Source organism: Mugil cephalus, chromosome 20 (assembly GCF_022458985.1).
Source record: "Mugil cephalus isolate CIBA_MC_2020 chromosome 20, CIBA_Mcephalus_1.1, whole genome shotgun sequence".
Taxonomy (NCBI): Eukaryota; Metazoa; Chordata; class Actinopteri; order Mugiliformes; family Mugilidae; genus Mugil; species Mugil cephalus.
This window is the reverse complement of record NC_061789.1, coordinates 1,022,140-1,044,348: the sequence shown is the minus strand read 5'-3', so window position 1 is coordinate 1,044,348 and position 22,209 is coordinate 1,022,140. Positions and strand designations below refer to the sequence as shown.

The 22,209-nt window shown below is 46.0% G+C and overlaps 1 protein-coding gene across 4 annotated transcripts in view; it reads left to right on the top strand.

The window, feature by feature from the left end:
* Positions 1 to 22,209, top strand: part of LOC124997477 (voltage-dependent T-type calcium channel subunit alpha-1H-like) — a 102,244-nt gene that overhangs the window by 60,039 nt on the left and 19,996 nt on the right. For 3 of the 4 annotated variants that reach the window (XM_047571193.1, XM_047571194.1, XM_047571196.1), the window contains exons 8-19: positions 1,850 to 1,942; positions 3,944 to 4,182; positions 4,792 to 5,315; positions 7,607 to 7,809; positions 7,885 to 8,079; positions 11,553 to 11,704; positions 12,879 to 13,064; positions 13,141 to 13,258; positions 14,892 to 15,047; positions 15,232 to 15,319; positions 15,405 to 15,688; positions 16,199 to 16,585. In XM_047571193.1, the coding sequence (XP_047427149.1) occupies positions 1,850 to 1,942; positions 3,944 to 4,182; positions 4,792 to 5,315; positions 7,607 to 7,809; positions 7,885 to 8,079; positions 11,553 to 11,704; positions 12,879 to 13,064; positions 13,141 to 13,258; positions 14,892 to 15,047; positions 15,232 to 15,319; positions 15,405 to 15,688; positions 16,199 to 16,585 (2,625 nt within the window). The remainder of the gene's footprint in view (positions 1 to 1,849; positions 1,943 to 3,943; positions 4,183 to 4,791; positions 5,316 to 7,606; positions 7,810 to 7,884; positions 8,080 to 11,552; positions 11,705 to 12,878; positions 13,065 to 13,140; positions 13,259 to 14,891; positions 15,048 to 15,231; positions 15,320 to 15,404; positions 15,689 to 16,198; positions 16,586 to 22,209) is intronic. The other variant, XM_047571195.1, reaches the window with a different exon arrangement.

Genomic DNA, 22,209 nt, shown 5'->3' with positions numbered 1-22,209 from the left:
GAGGGAAGTGAAAACACAGAGAGATGAGAATCTGGTACCTGAAATATGACAAAACTTCATCATCTGTGTGTTGACTGTACAGATATAAAATCCAAACTCTGTTCAGGCAAACCTCAGACACAGTGCATTTGACCTTTTTTTGTGTTTTGTTTTTTTGGATATTTCATGAGAGGATTCATTTATATGGACTCTGGTGTACACGGCACCTTCTGAAGGCTGCATCAACACCAAACTTTGTTCTTTGCACCCCTGTTAGTTTGACCAGTGGGAGACTGAAACGAAATGCAGAGTTTCCTAAAACTAAATTTATCTGAGCTCATTAAAAAGCTGTTTTTCTTTCTATTTCTTATATTTTGTGAATTAAAAATAGAAATAGAAAGCGTCATGACCTGGGAGCATTCCTCTCCCCGTCCTGCTTATGACAGCCTTAAAGTATTTTTCTGTTTCCCTTTCTCCGGCTCCAGCTCCCCAGGAGACTGTGAAAGTCATTCTGGATCACAGTCGTGGTGCCAGCGCCGTCTGGGCTGTTGTGATATGAATTTCAGGCCTTGCAGCAGCGCGTCTGCCTGGACCTCACTCGTCAATCTGTCCGTGTGTCTGATGAGCTTTAACTTGCACAACATGACTTTCTCAAAGAGAGTCTTACCTTCAAATGACTCTGAGCAGCTCAAAGACAGACGACACAAACACACAGAGCAGCTGACACACTAATCCCTGTCACTACACACCACTGTCCTGTACGTGGGGGCTCTCACTTCACAGCGAGAGGCTTTAAAGATTAGATTTAACTGATTTTTTAGGAGATAGTTCAGTGAGCAGAATTTTAAGTCTTTTTTTTAAGGTATATAATGTTGTATCTTGTGTCTGTTAACGGTTGGTGTGCAGCCATGAACCTCTTATTAGTTTGTTTTTCTGTCGCTTTTTAAGAGTTTGATGCAAATAGTAACTGCAATAGTTGAAGGACTTTAACTCAAAGCTCTAAACGAAATATCTGGATGTAAACAGGAGCAGAAAGAGAATAAAAATGAAGAGAGATGGTGCTGAAAATGAGTGAGTTATAATCAGAGGTGAATTAGATTTGATTTCATTAGATTTGACTCATCCTAGGTGGAGCCTACTTAAACACGTGTAGAGAAATAGCGCTCAGCTAGCTGCCTCCTTCTCCAGGTTCATGGCCTCGGTTTATATAAATAACATGAAACTGTCACATGATGCAGGAACCAAAGAGCACGAGATGATGAAAGGTCAAACCGTGAGCAGCCTTGCAAGACACCTGGGGTGTAGTTGTTACACCCATCGGCGTAGGGGGGGATTGAACCAGTGACCTTACGGTTCCAAAGCTGCTTCTCTGAACACGATTCCACATACGACGCAGTGTCGCTTTACACTGATGTGCAGTTGTGCATTAGCTCAGAAATGTTTGGTTTATCTGGTGTGAGCAGAGCGTTGCAGAGTGGATTAGTCTCCTCTCAGTCTGTGTGTGAAGAGTGTGTGTTTACAGGTATGCATGCACGTTCCTGTTGTGTGTCTGTGTGTGTGTGTGTGGTGTGTGTGTCCTCATGCTGTTGCTGTGCCCTCTCCTCATGCTATAATCTCTGATGCAAGCTGAGCTGTAAAGGTTGAGGTGTGAGCGTATCATCGTCCCGGCTGAGCTGAGCTGCTCGTTAGCATAGAGTCGACATGAAAGACCCGCGTCAGTCTGCAGACGCACAAACACACACGCACAAACACACTCAGAAGAGGCTGGAGGGAGAGTGGAGGGATGGTTTGAAGGAGACTTTTCAGAATTTGCTCCTCGTTGTAACTAAAATGCTTCCTCTCTTTCTCTGTGTCGTCTCCTTGTCTCCAGGTCATCACGCTGGAAGGATGGGTCGATATCATGTACTATGTCATGGATGCTCACTCCTTCTACAATTTTATATATTTTATACTGCTCATTATAGTAAGTACCAGCTTGTGTTTATTAGCTTATCTAATACATTTTGTTCTGCACATGCTGCAGGGGCTCAGATTTGCAAATATCTTGTTTGTCTTGTTTGAACTCAACCCAAACAAATGAGTCTGTAACACGAGTCTAAAAATCTCCCCAAAGTCGACACACTCACTGGCCAGTTCATTAGGTACACTAGTGAATGCTTCATACTGTCTGTTATTTAGCCCAGTCCACTGATTACTATTAAAATAATACACAGTTCAGTCAGTGCTGCCAGATTGGCCGGTTTCACTGGAGGTGGGTGGTTTGGATTTTTTATTTTTCAGGTAAAAATAGAGTCTTTCATTCATTTTTAATGTTGATTTGGAACAAAACCAAAGTGCAACTTCCTACCGTGCAGAGAAGTGCTGACTGCTTATCAGCGGCCACAAAGCATCATCCTGGTATTCAGGGCCCGGCTGCAACCTGTTGTCACGGTGACAGTAAAGACATCATTACAATTCCGTGTCGGTGAGCGATCAGGGGAGGAAGACACAGAAGCTATCAAGAGTTTTAATTTGAGCGGGGCTCTAATTGTTGGAGTTAATGGACGAGCTGTTACGCCCTCCTGCGCCCCTGCTGGCCTTGCAGTGTCAGTGCAAGTGGGATTAATTAATTAGTGTAACCAGATAAAAGACACGGCTGAGCAAACCTGAGGAGACACCACTCTACAGCTGCAGAGGCTCAGAACATTTCACCTGTTGCCTTTTTGACTTTTGTAACTCTCATGTAACATCATGTTACGACCTGGTTCATTAGGCTAATGATGCCCCTGCACCGGCCCAAGACATTTGCACTGCCACTGCAAGGCCAGTGGGGGTGCAGAACGACATAGCAGAACATGTAACTGATAAGCACCGTCCTCAGCTCTACAGGTGCTCATTTCCTTTTTGATTTTATGCCAGTGGATCTTTGGTGCAGACGAGCTTAGAGCTGCAATTTGTAGCTGGATGGTTTCTACGCTTCAGTTGCTTTGTTGTTTTTATGACAGGCTACACTGTCTGCATGGTTCAAGTGTTTTGGGCAACTCTGTGAAACCATCATTTGTATCTGGCATCACTGAATTCAGCAGTTCTATAGAGCTCAGCCTCCACGATGAAAACCAGTGGAATCTCTGTCAGTTATTAGAATCTAAAGCTGAACACCAGAACCTTCATGAAGACTGGATTTAGTGCAGAATGCTTTGTACCTAATGAACTGGCGTGTGTCCTTATCTTCATCTAGAGGTCACCTGTTGAACATTTCTATCTGATTTCCCCTCATCCTTCTCCTCTTCAGTGACAGTTTCCAGTGTTGTGGTTTGAATGTAAATGCTGTTCCTGAAAAGATATCTGTGTGTACTCGTGTTTGTTTCCCCAGAATAACCTTTCTATAGTTAACCACTGATCTGTGCTCGCAGCGCTCCTCCCTTCTCCTTGACTTCTTATCGTGAATAATTTCCCTCTCATTGCGCCGTCGTGGGAGTTTTCAAAGATCCCAGCTTAGGCTATATTTCACAATGCTGCATGAGCTCCCTGCCCGCCTGCCACTTCATGTAAAAGAGCTTATTATGCATTTAAAGGAGAAGCAGGAGAAGAGGAGAAAGAAGAAGGGGTGAGAGTAGCGATTGATGTAGAAAGCGGGTGAGACAGATATTAAGAGAAATGGGAACGTCAGAGAAATGAATTTACAAACAGACGGAGAAAGAGTTGGTCTAATTTCCTATCTGTCTTTGAGCAGCGTACATTCATGACACCTTCCCTTTAACTCGATATATGTTTTTAGCTCGCTGTCTCATTGCGGCCTGATCTAAAGTTGGTCATTCATTAGGAAATGATAAAAGCAGAGTCAGTTCCATCTTCCTAACATCTGCACAAACTGGCTGCAGCTAAGTTAAATATAAGATGATGATGTTTCTCGTGGACAGGATGTTCTAAACCTTAATGAACATTAATGGTGCAGCCTCATTTAAACCTTCACCCCTCTGACCAGGTGGGCTCTTTCTTCATGATCAACTTGTGCCTCGTGGTCATCGCCACCCAGTTCTCCGAGACGAAGCAGAGGGAGAACGCCCTGATGAGGGAGCAGCGAGCTCGCTACATGTCCAACGACTCCACGCTGGCCAGCTACAGCGAGCCGGGCTCGTGTTACGAGGAGATGCTCCGCTACATCAGCCACCTCTACCGCAAGTTAACGCGCAGGCTGCAGAGGATATACTCCGGGTGGCACAGGTACAACACTGATTCCTCTAAATGCTTTTTTTAACATTTAACATACTGTCATACAAATTTCTAAATGTTTATGTGATGCATAATAGACATGGAGGTAAATCTGCAATGTAACTGTGAAAATAGTCTCTTTTTTTAGCAACTTAATACTTTTAATGATTTAGTGATTTAGTGGTTTTTATTTTGTGCATGTCTCACAGAATTGAGCATCACTCCAGGATCAGTTCTGTCCTTTGCACTTGTCCTTTGTGCTGCATCTTGTTTTGTGTCTGCTCATTTATCATGTATCTACAGACTTCACAGGTCTGATTTATTTACTGGTTTATTCTGTATGCTGCAGGACCTGGATAATTCATTTGTATCTTTGTGTTTTTAATGTGGTTGAATGACCCTCAACTGCAGAATCTCAAAAGATGCAAAACTTGTTCAAGTAGAAATGTTAAGTGGACCAGGTTGTTCACAAACCGCAGCCTTACATGGATCACATGACAAAATGTTATTGAGCAAAACTAAATTTGCTAAAGTGCTTTGAGAACAGGCCGATACCTGCTCTAATAAATACAAGACCATTTATTTTAATAGTTTGCCTTTTCTTCTCTCTCCTTTGAACAGTAAACGGCGTAAAAAGGTGAATCCTAACGGCAGCGGGGGAGGCAGTAACGGTGGAAGCTCCAGCAGGGGCTGCGGGAGCTCGGGCCCGGCCAACACCCTGTGGCTGAGGCCCATCCACAACCTCCTGCAGCACCATCAGCACCAGCACTGTCGCCTCAGCAACGGCGGGCAGCACACCCTGAGCGTGGCGTCCGCCGAGCACACGGACAGAGACAACGGGCATAACGGGGGAGGAGGAGGGGAGGAGGTGGAGATGAAGTCGCTTCCTCTCCGGAGAGGGAACGGGGGCGGCGACAACCCGGCCGCCGCCACCGCCGCCGCGCAGGGCATGGGGGCGTTCCTGGGGCGGCTCAACGGGGGGATGAACTACCCCACCATCCTGCCGTCGTTTGTGTGCAGCTACAGCAGCAAGACGCCGCCCCCCCACTCAAAGCAGCCCAGCCCAGAGCAGCATCCACACAACCACCCGGCGTCTGAGCACACGGAGACTCTGAACAAGCTTTACCACCTCATGGGACAGCACAGTAAGAAGACACACACCACACACAGAGACACACGTGCATCTTAGATTACAGGATGTTTCTGCAGGTTTCTTTGTCTCAGAAAATCACAGTTTAGGAAACTGAGTCAGTTTAACCCCCAGAACATCAGGAAACAGCAGCCGTCCGAGATCCAGTCTCCTTATTCATCTTTAAAATCTCCTGTGAGATTCAAAATCTTCCAGTTTCATGTGTCTCGCTGTCCTTTAATTCCCCTTCACGTTCTCTTCTAGATTTCCCTCAGGCTCGGCTGTGGTTCTGTCGTCACTCTCGCCTTCATTGTTTAGTCGTGTCCTCCTGAGTTCGACCTGAGGTAGCGTGTGCTGCTGCGCTGCATGTGTCTCCAGCAGCACTTAGGAGTCGTGACAGGAAATCCATGTCTCAAGTGTTACAGTCATCAGTGCAGAGAGGTGGACGGAGGGCGAAGGACTGTGGGGGGGGGACTGTAAATACACAAGTAGGGACTGTAAAAACACAAGTAGTGTATATAAATATGCAATGATATATAACGGAGAGAAAGAATGAAAAATGTAAGAGGGAGAAATAAATCAGATACGGGTGGTGCCAAGTTTGGAACCATCCCTGAAAAAGAAAGTCCCAAGTCCCGCCCACTAACATGGAGGAGGTGGAGCTTATGATTTATGACTTATAGCCTCCAGCTACTAGGGGGAGCTCTACTAGCTTTGGCTTCACTTTTGAGGATCTGTTCCTCCGTCCATCTGTAAACAGTCTTCATGTTCAGTTCAGTTCAACGTTTAACCGGTTTCAATGTTTTCATTGCACCTCTGATGCACGATTTCTTTAAATGCACAAAATTACCACCTCCACTCGTTTGTCAAAGGACGACTTCCTGCTAAACATAATAAATCTCAATACTCCATTTGTACTTTAAGAGCGTCACTGTCCCTGTGAGTATTTTCCAGCTCAGTAGCTCTCGGATCTAATTTTACAGCACTCTAATCTAACATAATGCAGCGAGAGGTAACGTGGGGATGGGCAGAGTTTGGAAAAAGCTTTTTGCCAGATAAATATTTCTGTCCCCTGAAGAGATTTGCTCAAAGAATTTGCAGAAATGCAAACAGTCAAAGAGACAAAGATGTGTATTTGCAGCAGATTTTTAAAAGACAATGAAAAATGACGACAGCCCTTTTTATAGCTCGGGGGGAGACGGAGCTGTAAACAGCTCTCTGTGCTGCTGAAGCTGCTTTTGGAAGCTGGTGTTTCCACAAGTCGAGCTTTTGCTGTTGTTAGCGTTCAGCTGTGCTTTGCACTTTCTTCCTGTTTTAAAAGGCCGAGGCTAGAGAAGGTGAGGCGAAGCAGCCGAGATCTGTAACTGTGGGCGAGCCAGCAGCCGTCACTGCAGCCGCTGTGTAGCGGACGAACCGTCAGCACTTCATCCAAAACTTCACTTTCTCTCTCTGGTTTCTATGGCGACGAGAGAAACGAGCAAAACACTGATGAAGTCATTTTTACTCACCTTCAACTCCTCAACTTGGTCCATGAAATTAAAAAATCACCACTGGTGTTTAAGTTGATCTCATTTTGCAAATACGTTAAAACTTACCAATCCGCCGTAACATTATGACCACCTTGCTAATATTGTGCAGGTCTCCTCAGAGGATGGACATGGGCCTTCTTATTCAATGTTGTTAGTGAGTTGCCACAGTTACCTTGAAAAAGTAATCTGATTACTGATTACTCCTTTTAAAGAAATGATTACTAACAAAGTTCAATTAAAACTTAATTAGTTACATTCAGCTGCTGCCGACTTTACGGTTTTGACGCTTCAGCCTCCAAGCTGCTCCTCTAACCACGACTCTGGCGACTTTATTTCCAACTAGAAAACTCATCTCTCTCCTCCCTCCATTGTTGTGTACATTTGTGTGGTTGCGTGGTTTAACACGTGTCCTCACGCTGAAAACTTGAACTTGTCGCTCCCTGAGACACAGTAACTTGGATAAGTAACTTTAATCTGACGACTGGTTTGGAAATATTAACGCCTTTGATTACTTGGCATCAGTTTGGGATGTAGTGAATTTGGAGGCCAGGTCATGGTATTTTGAGTGTTTTTGTGTGTCTGCTTCCATCAAGGAGCGTCATTGCTATGGGGAGGGGGGTCTGGTCTGGTCTAGGTGGGGGCTACATGTCTATGTAACACTCACACCAATGAATACCAGGTCCAAACGTTTCGCAGCCGAACACTGAACTGTCACCAGACGTTTGACGTAGACGAGCAGAAACAAACCCGTCTCCCGCTCCGTCGTTCCCTCCTTCAGGTCGCCAGAGGCTGCTGTACCAGCTGGCGGGCGTGGTGCCCAGCCCTCTGCTCCTGGAGCTGCTCAGCTGCCCTCTCTGCGCCCGCAGCCTGGAGACGCTGGAGCTGGAGCTGGGAGACCTGGAGGGAGGCAAGGTCGAGGCCGACAGACTGCACGACTTCCCCCAGGTCAGACTGGATGGTGGTGCGCTAATGAGGAGACATGTGAGGAAGTGCTGCTCGGACATTAACACTTTTTAAACGATGAAAGAGTGGCTGTATAAAAAGTCTTTTCTCCAGGGGGGAGATCTGAGAGGAGGCCGAGGTCGGAGCAGACGGCGCCGGGCGGTGGAGTATAAGAACGGAGCCGTCCGGGCCTGGATGAGCTTCAGGGACAAACTCAAGAGGATCGTGGAGAGTAAATACTTCAACCGAGGGATCATGATCGCCATCCTGGTCAACACCCTCAGCATGGGCATCGAGTACCACGAGCAGGTGAGAGCTTCAGCTCACATTTAAATCCTTCAATGAGAACTGTGGTGATGGGGCATGAACACAGAGGACACAGAGTCAGGGTGGACTCTCACCCCCCCACACACACACACACTCACTTCAGTTTCTACTTTCTCCTCTGTGGCAACACGTGGACCAGTTTGGTCTAATAATAATAGTAAAACCGCCTCCTCCCCCACTCCTAACTCCTCCCCCCTCCACCGTCACACACTCCAGTGAATCTGCATAGGCACATTCATCTTCTGAGTCTTTACACCCGGCTACGTTTATAACACATGCACACACACGCTCGGGACCTTTTCATTCCCCGTCAGGAGCAGAAACGGATCAAAATGTGAATTCCAGATTCTTGTGCGTGCACACGGTCCAGTCCCTTCCTCCCTTCCTCCCTTCCTCCCTTCCTCCCTTCCTCCCCATCCCCTCCGTCTCTTTTTTGCCTCCCTTTCCTCCAATTCCCTCTCCGGCCTGTGTGTGTGTGTGTGTGTTTCTATCTTTGTGGTATAAACATAAGGAGCGACTGGGACAGACATGGCCTTTTTAGGGCAATATCACACACGCTCAGATCCCCCTCCCCCCGGTTACCCATCATCCCTCACATGTGACACCTAACTAAACTTGATGGTGTGTGTGAGGAGGTGTGTGAATGCAGGAGGTGTAGTTGAGACTGTGCGTGGCAGGAAGTGAGGATGAAGGCAATGATGGATGCACCTTTTGTGTGTTTAGACTGAGGAGAAGCCGCTTGTAAACTGAGCTCAACCCCAGTATCTAATCCAGCAGACAAACAGACATTAGTGAGCTATTAGCCGCTCATAAAAACGTCTCGCAGGGTTTAAACGTGCGACTGGATGACGTTATCCAAAGGAAGATTTCAGCCTTGGCTGGTTTGGTTGAGTTGTTTTGTGCTGTTAGTTCTGGAGTTGATATGTTAAAGAAGTCAGACGATAATAATGATGCAGCACACGGCCTGTTGCATTTTTATTTTGTAGACAGATGAAGTTCCTGTGACTCCTTCAAAATAAAATAAACTTTTAATGTGAAGCTGACGCCCAGGACACAAATGTTTCCTCACACAGACAGTTCACAATGATGCAAATATATAAACACTACAACACCAGTGGACTCGAGGCTCATTATGTCGTTTCATTTCATTAGAAACAGATGTTCATTCAGGCTCTGAGTTCTTTACAGAGAATCTGAATTGAAATCGCCTCTGCAACATTAGGCTGAATAGAAAATCACACATGAATATGTAAAAATAAATCCACTAAGAGGGAATAAATGAATGCATATTTATTAAGATGGCATTTTAATCTTTTAAATCATCAACTTAATCATATTAAATGAACTGTGGCTGGCATTATGCAGATTACATTACAGCCTTAATATACACCTGCAGAAAAAAAAACAAAAAAACAAAATGTCAGTCCATGAAAGACACATTTTGGAAAAGGCTGCCAAAAGCCTTCTGCTGACTGCAGAGCACGGATAAATCCACCAGGGGGCAGGTTTTTTAGATGAGCATTGATTGTGTGGGAGCAGCAGAGGTCTCAGATACTCATGGATTAGATGTTGGAGGATTCATTGACACAGATTTTAGTTTTCATTCGTTGTTCAGATTTAGTTATAGCACCAGAAAACAATAATCATAATTCTAAATGTTCATTTGGATCCACAGTAGAAATCATAAAGTACACTGACATGTGGTTTTACAGCTTCACATGGTTTTGAAGTGATGATCCAGAGCTGCTGCTTTACTGTAGGATGAAAAGCACTGTGGGATAAGGCTGTCAACTCAAAGGGCATCGACAGGATTCATGAGAGCTTTCTTTCCATCCTGCAGTCAGTTTTAGCAGCTCTGTGTGTGTAGGACACTCAGATAAACCAGAACTCGTCCAGTGTTAGTAGTTAGTGTGTGTGTGTCTGAGTGAGAGCTCTCTAAAGCTTTACCGAGGTGCTTTAAAGCTTTTCTGTTTTTTATGTGCTGGCCCATCAGTAAAAGACTGTTTGGACAAATGGAGTTTAAAGAAGCGTCTGCTTCCTTAATTTGCTGCACAGACAAATGTGTTTTGGTTTTGTCAAGCTTCACAAATTAATTAAAGTGATTAACTCTCAGACAAAAAATAGTCAGTGCACATAATGAGCTGTTTGGTTATGATGAATGTCTGAATGCACAATGAGATCCTGGTTACACCGGTTTTATCGATGCACGGCGTCTGCAGAGGGTTAGACAAGGTTTGGAAATACTTACTCTGAGTGAATATACTTTCTAACATAATGAGCTTTTCAGAAATAAACACAGGCTGGAAGGAAAGTCTGCAGGTGAAACGTGCTGATGTGTGAGTGTAGTCTGGCGCCCTCTATCTGTGACCAGGATCACTGCCCTCTGCCTGTCAGCGGCATCGAGCCTTGACTTGACTCTGAGCCTCATTAAACACCAGAAATAATTAGAACAGGTAGACGATCAGGTGTAACATCATGCACATAATGTCTCACTTGTGCCTCCAAAACCGTTGTGACTCATCGGAGAAAGGACATGGGCCTTCTGGGGGTGTCCTGTGGTGTCTGGGGTCTCGGTGGATCGTCCCACAGATACTTGATCTGTTTGGGATCTAGTGAATTTGGAGGCCAGGTCAACACCTTGTTCTGTGCTTCATGTTTTTGTGTGTGTGTCTGTGTCAGGTCCAAACGTTTCCCAGCAGAACATTGAACTGTCAGAAGATGGTTTAAATGTTACTTACTTCTCCTGTCAGTGGTTTTAATGTTGTGGCTGATCGGTGTATGTTGGCTCATACATAAATGTGACACAGGAAAGATTATCTTTTACTTTTAATTAAGTCATTTAGAAAGAAATTAGCAAGTTTAAGTTCTTTAAGAACGTCATATGGGACTTTAACCGGGAGGTGAATGGTGGAGCACGGTGCAGACACGGATCATTTTACCTTCATGTTTTTATCGGAGAACATTGTAACAGTGGAACATTTTGCAGAAATCTGTCACCACTGAATGTGCACGGGTGAGATCCGTTTGAATAGCGCGTCTGAAGTCTTTGTCTGACTCCTTTTAAACGAGTTAAACTCCTGACTCGGCTCAAGCCAAAGTATTTCTTTGGAACATTTCAGACGTGACCCCCCTTAATGCATTTACCAGAGTAAGAAATTGCTGCATTTTTCATAATCGACTTTAGGAGCGGCCGTCCGTCAAATGGCTGCAGGACCACTGAGAGTAGTGCGAGGTAAGTGGAGTAGATCAGCTGTGATAAATTGCCTCTGTTGGTCCTGTCTGATTGATCGGGCCTGACCGCAGCTCTGAACTTGATTGATAATGTCTCCACTCAGGCCACAAAGACCAGAGAGGTTTTATAGCTCCGGGATAGAGGAGATATTAACCATTTTTCTCTTTCTTTCCCTCTGGCCTCTCTTCTTCTTTTTTTCCTTGAATTCTAACCCTGCATCCAGCCCGAGGAGCTGACGGACGTGTTAGAGATCAGCAACATCGTCTTCACCAGCATGTTTGTCCTGGAGATGGGCTTCATGCTGCTCGCCTTCGGCCTCTTCGGGTACATCAGGAACCCTTACAACATCTTCGACAGCATCATCGTCATCATCAGGTAAACTTTGACCCACGGAGAAGATAAATACACCATCCAGAGAGCATTTAAATGTAAAGAAAATAAATTCCAGGCTGCGATCAGTTCAGATTTCACTCAGTAGACGACTGCTAAGCGTCGCTTTCGAGCCGCCCACCTGTCCTCGTTTCCCCTCCAGCTTGTCAGTCAAGAGGTTTCAAGTGTCAGGTTCCATCCATCTGTGCGACAGCTAAGACTGACAGAGTCACGACGGATCACACTTTGCCTGCTGCTGCAGCAGTTTCCCGGTCCCATCAGCAGCCCAGGGTTTGCTGCCATTTCGTTTTTTTGGAATGCGTGGTTTGTGCTACAGGAGGAGAAAACCGCCGATAGAGAACCACAAAATAAAATGTCACACGGTCACAGGTGGAGCAGAGGAAGGTGGGAGCCAGTGAGACACAGGCAGGAACGACAGTAGGGTCCGGCTACTTTCTGCTATTTCAAGCTTGGTTTTAGTCAACGAAATCAAATTTCTATTTAAAAAGTTAAAGCAAAATATTCTAAACAAGTAAGTTCACCTTTGTTATTTAAATATAAGAAAAAATAACACATAAATCCTAACTCTTTGCTAAAAAAACAACTCTTCTCTTGGTCTAAATGGAGCATGGACATGAGTCTGGAACAATGTTCAGAGGTAATTTTAGACTTTCTGACTCAAGGTATCTGCTCATCTGAGTTTGTCTTATGACTCTGGAGAAGAACCAGGTTTATTTAGACCTGGACCATGGAGACTACTTCCTGAACCAGTGTTCAGCCTGGAGGCTACTTACTTCCTGCTTCATTCAAGGACAAGAAATCACCTGAGGAGGAACAACATTAGGACTGAGACTAAGTTTGTCTTTTTGGTTTTAAACTATAGAATAAAAAGGTTTTTCACGGAGCCAGATTAAACCACTTAAGGTCAATTTAATGTTGAAAATGAAGAAGAAAACATGCAGCCGAGGTGAGCTGATAAAAGCCAAGTAGTAAATTCAGTTGAAAGAGAACCAGGGGCGTCTAAAAAAGAGCAAAAACCAAGGCACGAGAAATCTGGAAAACAGGCCGGAACAAAGGAAGTAAAATCAATGGACAGGAATCCTTTCAAAGTAAAACAGGAAGCACATAAACTCAGTAAATGTATAAAGTGGAAGCTAGAGTTGTGTCTTGTGTGTTTCAGTGTGTGGGAGATCATCGGCCAGTCTGACGGCGGACTCTCCGTGCTCCGGACGTTCCGCCTGCTGCGGGTCCTGAAGCTGGTTCGCTTCCTTCCCGCCCTGCGGAGACAGCTGGTGGTGCTCATGAAGACCATGGACAACGTGGCCACCTTCTGCATGCTGCTGATGCTCTTCATCTTCACCTTCAGGTCTGTCCCCAGACTTCAGACGTGTCCCAGAGAATCAGTCGGACCCATTCATTCATTGTCCCGTTGTTCTCTGCAGTATCCTGGGAATGCATCTGTTCGGTTGTAAGTTCAGTCTTCGGACGGAGAACGGAGACACCATCCCCGACCGCAAGAATTTTGACTCTCTGCTCTGGGCCATCGTCACCGTGTTCCAGGTTTGTTTTTGACTCCTTTGACTTTTACCCACATGTTGTTGTTCTCGGTTAGATTGATTTGATCGGCCCCAGATCAGATCAGACCTCCTGTTTGGGAGGTGATACGTCTTCAACATAAACCTTTCACATCTCCACCTCAAAGCGCGACCCGACGACCCGTAAAGAAATAATTCCAGAGCTCTGCCTGGAGGTCGGCTGCACGTCCACATCATTGAGAATTGATGATCTGACTCCAAACCCATGCCCTGAGCCGGGATAAATAAAAAACTCTCTGCACACGCACCGATCCATCAGGTTACAGCCGTTATTGACAGCAGATGAAGTCAGGCCCTCTGACCTCAGCACAGCAGACAGTGACATTAGATCTTTTTATTATTTAGTCTGTAAATGATTCTGTTATCTATCAGTTTGATGTTTATTGTCTTGTTTTTGAATCTTCTCGCTGCCCTTCAGGCATCATCCAGCAACATTTCCTGCAGAGACGCAGATTCTTTAACTCTATTTTCCTTTTGAAATGACTGTTTCTCTTTTTGAGCAAGTCTGAGTTGGAAGAAGTTGGGAAGATTAGAAGTGGAGCATTGCAACAGTTGCACAGTGTAGATATTGTGTGTATTTTTATCCCGGCATTAGCTGTGTGAGCTACTTTCCAAATGTCAAACTCAGCCTGTGTGTTTATGTGTATTAGCATGCTTTCTGTCAAATTCTGTGAAGTTTTAGCGCACTCAATCTCTCATTCTATTTCTATTTCTATTTTCTGCCCCCCTCCCTCCCTCCTTCCCTCCCTCCCTGTGGAGATATTGTTCAATCGCTCCAGATAGATGGTGGCCTCCTCTGTGCTGGATGCGTCAGCAGGAGGCTAGAACACAGAATGCAGTAGACTTTCTTACTTTGGTGCTGAAGAAGCATTTTATCCAGAACTGTCACGCAAACGAGTTACGCTCCCTATAAATACTTCCTCGTAGTTTTCCAGGGAGTCGCTGCAGCAAACCCAAAGCCGTGCGCACACACTGATGAACAGCGCGGCGAGCAGCCTTTGGGCCGCAGAGTTTAATGAGATGAAGTGAGCTTTCATGCTGGATCATGAACACTGTGCTACTTTTAGAGGCTTTCGTCGCTCACATGCACGACGAGGACACTTGCAAACACACACTCGTGTCGACTTATAGTCAAACTCATTTAGCTGCTTAAAGGTTTTTGCATCCTTCAGAATTATCTATATTTCTGCAGGAATGACTCAAAACTTCAGAGAATGTTCACACAGGTCCTGAAAGTAGACAACGAGACATATTATACTTGTGTATTTGTTTATTCACGAACTTGAGCCAATTATACAAATCTGTGAGGTGTGAAAGAAAGTGCATCTCTAGGATTAATTTCAAGCTCAGTGAGTCCATGGGTCTGTTGGTGTTTCCAGTCATTTATGAGGCTCAGGTTTCGTTCAGGAATCTGCTTCAGTCTGATCTTTAAAAAAACATGTCTGTGGAAGTTCCTGAAACAAGCTGTTAAACCCAGCAACATATCAGAACTGAAGCACTTCTGTTCTGAGGTTAAAATTCCTTCAAGTTGCTGTAAGGTTAAGTTTTCATCTGTTCACCTAAATGTTCCTCTGTGTTTTATTGGATCTGCTGCACAGATCCTCACCCAGGAGGACTGGAACGTGGTGCTGTATAACGGCATGGCCTCCACCTCTCCGTGGGCGGCTCTCTACTTTGTTGCTCTCATGACATTTGGCAACTACGTGCTCTTCAACTTATTGGTAGCCATCTTGGTGGAAGGCTTCCAGGCCGAGGTGAGAATGATGTTGTTGACATGTTCTTCTTTCTGCACTTTCTTCACTTTGGTTTCTTTGAAAATTAAACATGGAAATAATCAACAGAACCGTCTAAGACTAACTCTGACCTCATCTGTGTGCATCTGAGGGCCAGGGGTTTATTTTAAAGTCTGAGTGAGTCTAAACCATGTTTCTGTTGCAGGGCGACGCTAATCGATCAGAATCAGACGACGAGAAGAAATCAGACAACTTTGAGGAGGACGAGAAGGTGGAGCAGCTCAGAGACACGGGTATAGATATGTTGTTTTTATCCGTGCTGTGATTTATTACAATAAAATGACAGGATGAATGAACGTCATGATCCGTCCCCCGCAGAGCTGAAGATGTACTCTCTGATGATGACGGCCAACGGACACATCGACCCCCGCGGCTCCATGGCTCCTCCGATAATCATGCGCACGGCCGCCACACCCATGCCCACCCCCAAGAGCTCCCTGGGACCCGAGTCCGTCTTAGAGGACGAGCTGAAGTTCAGAGAGGAGGTCCCTCAGTACGGCGAGGGGGGGCTGGGGCTCTCTGAGGCCGGACTCGGCCATGCGGACTCTCGCCGTGGGAGCTCGGCATCCATGGACCCTTCAGCCTACGACCAGCGCTCTCTGGTGAGTTATAGCCAACTCATCTTTATTAGAAACCTGATATTTAGATGCCACATGTGGAGATGATGATCGGTCCACATCCTGCATAGCTGCCACCAAACCGAAAACAAAAAGCTCCAAGACAGACTCAGATGCAAAGCGTGAAGGACTCGGAGACCCAGAGGATCCAGTAACTGGATCACAGGTCTTCTTAACCTTATCTTAGGTTAGCTGCAGCCTGTATAACTCTCTGCAGGTGAGCGCTGGGAGGCAGCAATTTATTCCACTAGGAAATCACGGATGCCCCAAACTAAATCTAGAAATCTAGATCTCATAACCACGTGGTTTTATGTCTAGAGGACAGACAAACCCTTAAATATTTATCAGAGCTCATCATGTTGCCATAAAACCGAGTGGCTCAGCAGTGTGTGAATATTTTTTACGCCTCTGTCTTATTTACAACTATGTTGAAAATATCATTTATGATAATTTAGTCTCTTCACGTCTTCATGCCGCTTGCACCTTTCTCCTCAGAGCCTCTCCAGTCCCGGCCGCCGCTCCCCTCTCCTCCCCCGTGGCTCTGGCAGCTCGTGGGGGAGCCGCCGCTCCAGCTGGAACAGTCTGGGGAGAGCGCCGAGCCTCAAGAGGCGGGACACCAGCGGCGAGAGGGAGAGCCTGCTGTCGGGGGAGGGCGGGGAGGAGGAGGACGGCGGCGCTGGCGGCGGCAGCGAGGATAAGGGGGAGGCCGGAGGGAGCGGCAGGCTGAGGCCGGCGTCCCTGGAGCTGCTGCAGGCGTCCACGCTCTGCCCGTCCATAATAGCCGAGTACAGCGACTGCAACGGGAGGACGGTGACCTACGACCCCAACATGAACTCAGACCTCAAGGAAGACTCGTCTCCTGAGGACGACCTGGACGATGATGTGAGTTGAGTCTTTCAGGATGACAAAAAAGGAACTCATTTGTTCTTTAATTTGACTCTTTTGTTTTTTGGCCTCGAGCTAAACAACCCTTAATCTGCCCTCTCTTCTGTCTTTCTCTGCTTCATCCTCCTCTTCTTTGTCCTTTGTCTCTCTTTTAGTTTGAGATATTGTCTCTTGTCTTTGCCAGGCCTGCAGGGACACTCCAGTAATCACCAGAATTGTTTCTTTCTCAGTGGGTACAAAACTAGCTGTGCACATTCTGGTAATAGTGGACGAGAGTTTTCTCCCCTCTCTTTTTTTGTGACCTCAGTAGTGGCAGTGTTGAGGTTTTTACTGGCACCAAGTTCAGTTTATGAATCTTTGAACTGAATATGTATGTGCATCCATGTCAGGGATTATTGGTTCCAGCTCCAAGCTTCTTGTCATCCACACAGAAACACAAGGACACGCCCAGACCCACACACACTGATAACTGGCAGAATATCAAACAGGCAGCGTCTGAGAGCACTGTCTTGGATTCGGGCTGTTTTTTAATTAGACTCCTAAAGTACAAGAAGCTGTGCACCTAAGCTAAAATCTTCTGTGTTGTTACAAACTTTAATGAGTTTCACTTTTTTTTTCTTTATTATTGAGCTTGTGGTGGTAGTTAAATTGGAAGCTGGCCTGGTTACGGTCCAGGGATCTCCCTCTACTCATGCAGTGATGCACATGTTTATTGTGTCCCTGTAGATTTGAATGTGGGACACATCAGCTTCACTGTGGAAGCTCTGGTTCATCTGTGTCTTCTTCTTAAGGTGTTCATGTTGTTGTTGTTGTGCAGTGCATGTTTTCTCAAATCCAAAAAAGCGTTGAATAAGGTCAGCTGGACTTGTAGAATTTCTTGAAGACGTTTCGCCACTCATCCGAGTAGCTTCTTCAGTTCTGATGAACTAGTGGGAAATTGAGGTTTAAATAGGAAAAAAACTCTGTGGGTAGCACCCACCAGAAACTTGCTTGACCAGAAGACTGGGGTCACTAATTACCATAATGGCTGATACTTACCTGTCCTTGAATGGGGGGAAACTGTGTGCCTAGGCTAACTTACCCTATGAATAGAGCTCTAACGAGGCTATTGTCCATGGGAACCTGGAGGCTCAGTGTGTGAATGTTGTTGAAACTTCTTGGGGACAGAAGTCAAAACTGAATTATAAATAGTTGGTAAATGAAATCTCAGTCCACCTCCTCTGTTTAGAGAAGGTTTCTCCATTTTGACATAGATGGCTTCCTTAACTCCTCTCTCAAACCATCTGTCCTCTCTGGCCAGGACTTTGACGTTGTTATCCTCAAAGGAGTGTCCTTTGTCCTTCAGGTGGAGGTGGACTGCTGATTCGTTTCCTGATGAGCTGGCTCTCCTGTGTTGGGCCATGCGCTTGTGTATGGGTTGTTTGGTTTCCCCAATGTACAGGTCTGTACATTCCTCACTACACTGAACCGCGTACACTACATTGCTCTGTTTCTGTCTAGGTGTTTTGTCCTTGGGGTGGACCAGTTTCTGTCTTAGGGTGTTTCCAGGTTTGAAATAAACTGGGATGCGGTGTTTACCAAAAATTCTCCTTAGTTTCTCTGATACCCCAGCTATGTAGGGGATGGTGATGTTCTTCCTTCTGTTTTGTTCCTCTTCCCTGTCCTTCCTGGGATATCTTTTTGAGCCTTTGACAAAGGCCCAGTTGGGATATCCGCATGTCTTGAGGGTTTGTTTAATGTGTGTTCCCTCCTTGTCCTTGCCATCCTGTCTGGTGGGGACAGTCTGTGCTCGGTGCTGGAGGGTTCTGATGACTCCCAGTTTGTGTTCCAGGGGGTGGTGTGAGTCAAATAACAGGTGTTGGTCTGTGTGTGTGGGTTTCCTATATACTTCTATGTTGAGGCTTCGATCTTCTTCAACACGTACCAAACAGTCCAAAAAGGCCAGACAGGCCCCGCTGATGTCCTCCCTGGTGAACTTGATGTTGCTGTCCACTGTGTTGATGTGTTTAGTGAAAGATTCCACCTCCTTTGTCTTGATTTTAACCCAGGTGTCGTCCACATATCTGTACCAGTGGGTGGGAGTGGAACCTGCAAAGGTGTCCAGAGCTCTGGTCTCTACTTCCTCCATGTAGAGATTGGCCACGATCGGTGACACTGGGGACCCCATCGCACAGCCATGTTTTTGCCTGTAGAAACCTCCATTGAACTGAAAGTAGGTGGTGGTCAGGCACAGGTCGAGTAACACACAGACTTGTTCTGGGGTGAGGTTGGTTCTTGAGGCCAAGGTGTCATCCTTTTGTAGTCTTTTCCTTACTACATCCGTGGCTTCTCTCGTGGGGATGCAGGTGAACAGAGAGGTGACATCAAAGGACACGATGGTTTCTTCTGGGTCCAGTGTGATGTCCTTGACTTTGTTCACAAAGTCCCTGGAGTTTTCGATGTGGTGTGGGGTGTTGCCTACTAATGGAGAGAGGATGGATGCCAAATGCTTGGCAATGTTATATGTGACAGAGTTGATGCTACTGACAATGGGTCTGAGTGGGGCTCCCTCCTTGTGTATTTTGGGGAGACCATAAATACACGGTGTGGCTTCCCCTGGGTACAGACGGTAATAAAGGAGTCTGTCGATGACCTTCTCCTTTTCCAGTTGTTGTAGGTAGTTTATTATTCTGGTTTTGTAGATGTTGGTTGGGTCGCGTCTCAGTGTCTCATAAGTGTCTTGGTCGTTGAGGAGGTTGTTCATTTTTGCCTGGTAGTCCACCGTGTTTAACACCACTGTGCATCTCCCTTTGTCTGCTGGCAGGATCGTGATGTCCCGGTCTTTCTGCAGTGATACTAGCGCCTTCCTTTCCTGGGGGGTGATGTTCGATGGTGGTGTTTTTGCACTGGCGAGGGCTGATGTTATTTCCAGTCTGAGTTGTTCGGCTTCTGTGTTTGTCAGTTTTGTTGTTCTTGATGGCAGACTCTGTAGCAGTGATGAGGTCTACCACTGGAATCTGTTCTGGTGTTATGGCGAAGTTTAGTCCTTTGGCCAGGATCTCATTCTCTGGTTGCGTGAGTTCTCTGTGCGATAGGTTCTGGACCCACTTCTTCTGGATGCCCTGCTGCGTGGTGTGGGCATCCTTCTTCCTCCATGTCAGTTCTTCCGACTTGTGTTTTCTGTTGTGCCTAGTTTGCAAAACCTGAAATTTGCGTTTCTGTCGTTCCTTACCTTTTGTGTGTTGTGTGATCTGGGCCTTTTCCACAAATTTGGAGACTTTCTCCAGGATGTCCTCAGGTAGCTGCGAAGTTAGTTTGCAGAAGCAGTGTTCGGCCTCGGATTTGAGAGCGTCGATGGTGAAATGGACCTGTCTCACTCTCTCGTTGAGCAGCTGGGCTTGAGCTTTCTGGAGAATTTGTTCCGCTTTGAAGCCCTTTACGGTGGAGCCTATGTGTAGGCTGGTGGGAATAATCTTGTGTTGTCTGCATCTCAAGTTGAACCGAAGGTGGTTCCTGTAGTCTGCAAGTTTCCTCGAGGTCCTCTCATATTCCCGCACTAGTCGAAGGGTGCTGGTCCCAAAGTGCGTAGCAATATGTCTGTGAAGGTTCTCAGTCATCCAGGTCATGGTAATCCAAAAAAGCGTTGAATAAGGTCAGCTGGACTTGTAGAATTTCTTGAAGACGTTTCGCCACTCATCCGAGTAGCTTCTTCAGTTCTGATGAACTAGTGGGAAATTGAGGTTTAAAGCTCTGGACACCTTTGCAGGTTCCACTCCCACCCACTGGTACAGATATGTGGACGACACCTGGGTTAAAATCAAGACAAAGGAGGTGGAATCTTTCACTAAACACATCAACACAGTGGACAGCAACATCAAGTTCACCAGGGAGGACATCAGCGGGGCCTGTCTGGCCTTTTTGGACTGTTTGGTACGTGTTGAAGAAGATCGAAGCCTCAACATAGAAGTATATAGGAAACCCACACACACAGACCAACACCTGTTATTTGACTCACACCACCCCCTGGAACACAAACTGGGAGTCATCAGAACCCTCCAGCACCGAGCACAGACTGTCCCCACCAGACAGGATGGCAAGGACAAGGAGGGAACACACATTAAACAAACCCTCAAGACATGCGGATATCCCAACTGGGCCTTTGTCAAAGGCTCAAAAAGATATCCCAGGAAGGACAGGGAAGAGGAACAAAACAGAAGGAAGAACATCACCATCCCCTACATAGCTGGGGTATCAGAGAAACTAAGGAGAATTTTTGGTAAACACCGCATCCCAGTTTATTTCAAACCTGGAAACACCCTAAGACAGAAACTGGTCCACCCCAAGGACAAAACACCTAGACAGAAACAGAGCAATGTAGTGTACGCGGTTCAGTGTAGCGAGGAATGTACAGACCTGTACATTGGGGAAACCAAACAACCCATACACAAGCGCATGGCCCAACACAGGAGAGCCAGCTCATCAGGAAACGAATCAGCAGTCCACCTCCACCTGAAGGACAAAGGACACTCCTTTGAGGATAACAACGTCAAAGTCCTGGCCAGAGAGGACAGATGGTTTGAGAGAGGAGTTAAGGAAGCCATCTATGTCAAAATGGAGAAACCTTCTCTAAACAGAGGAGGTGGACTGAGATTTCATTTACCAACTATTTATAATTCAGTTTTGACTTCTGTCCCCAAGAAGTTTCAACAACATTCACACACTGAGCCTCCAGGTTCCCATGGACAATAGCCTCGTTAGAGCTCTATTCATAGGGTAAGTTAGCCTAGGCACACAGTTTCCCCCCATTCAAGGACAGGTAAGTATCAGCCATTATGGTAATTAGTGACCCCAGTCTTCTGGTCAAGCAAGTTTCTGGTGGGTGCTACCCACAGAGTTTTTTTCCTATTTAAACCTCAATTTCCCACTAGTTCATCAGAACTGAAGAAGCTACTCGGATGAGTGGCGAAACGTCTTCAAGAAATTCTACAAGTCCAGCTGACCTTATTCAACGCTTTTTTGGATTACCATGACCTGGATGACTGAGAACCTTCACAGACATGTTTTCTCAAACCTTTATTCTCCGGAAATGATCTTATCTATCATGTACTATCTTGGTCTGAGTCTGGGTCTGGGTGTACCCTGGGTCTCATCTGGTCCCCTTGGCTCAAGGGCTGCAACAACAATTTCTAAAGATAAAGGGTTTATTTCATTAAAAATATGACATCCAGGCGTTGAAGAAAGGCAACTGGACTTGTAGAATTTTCTTGAAGACGTTTCGCCAGTCATCCGAGTAGCTTCTTCAGTTCTGAGGGACTGGTGCGAATTTGAGGGGGTAAAAACACATCGGAAACTTGTTTCCTTTTGCTTTACCTTTGGACGTCCATGACCAGTATAACTGAGAACATTCACAGTTTAGACGTCGTGAGCTTCTGATGTCTCTTTAACCGACCCTTTATCCCCCAAAGTTAGGTTAGGTTAATTAAGCACAAACCAAAGACACTTGTACTGCCACTGCAAGGCCAGCGAGGGTGCAGAGAGGAGTCATACCTCCCAACTGGCTTTGCACATTAAACCACCCCGAGGATGCGTCCTGACGAGATGAGCCGTGGCTCTCATCTGACCTCCTGAATGTCCAACGTCCT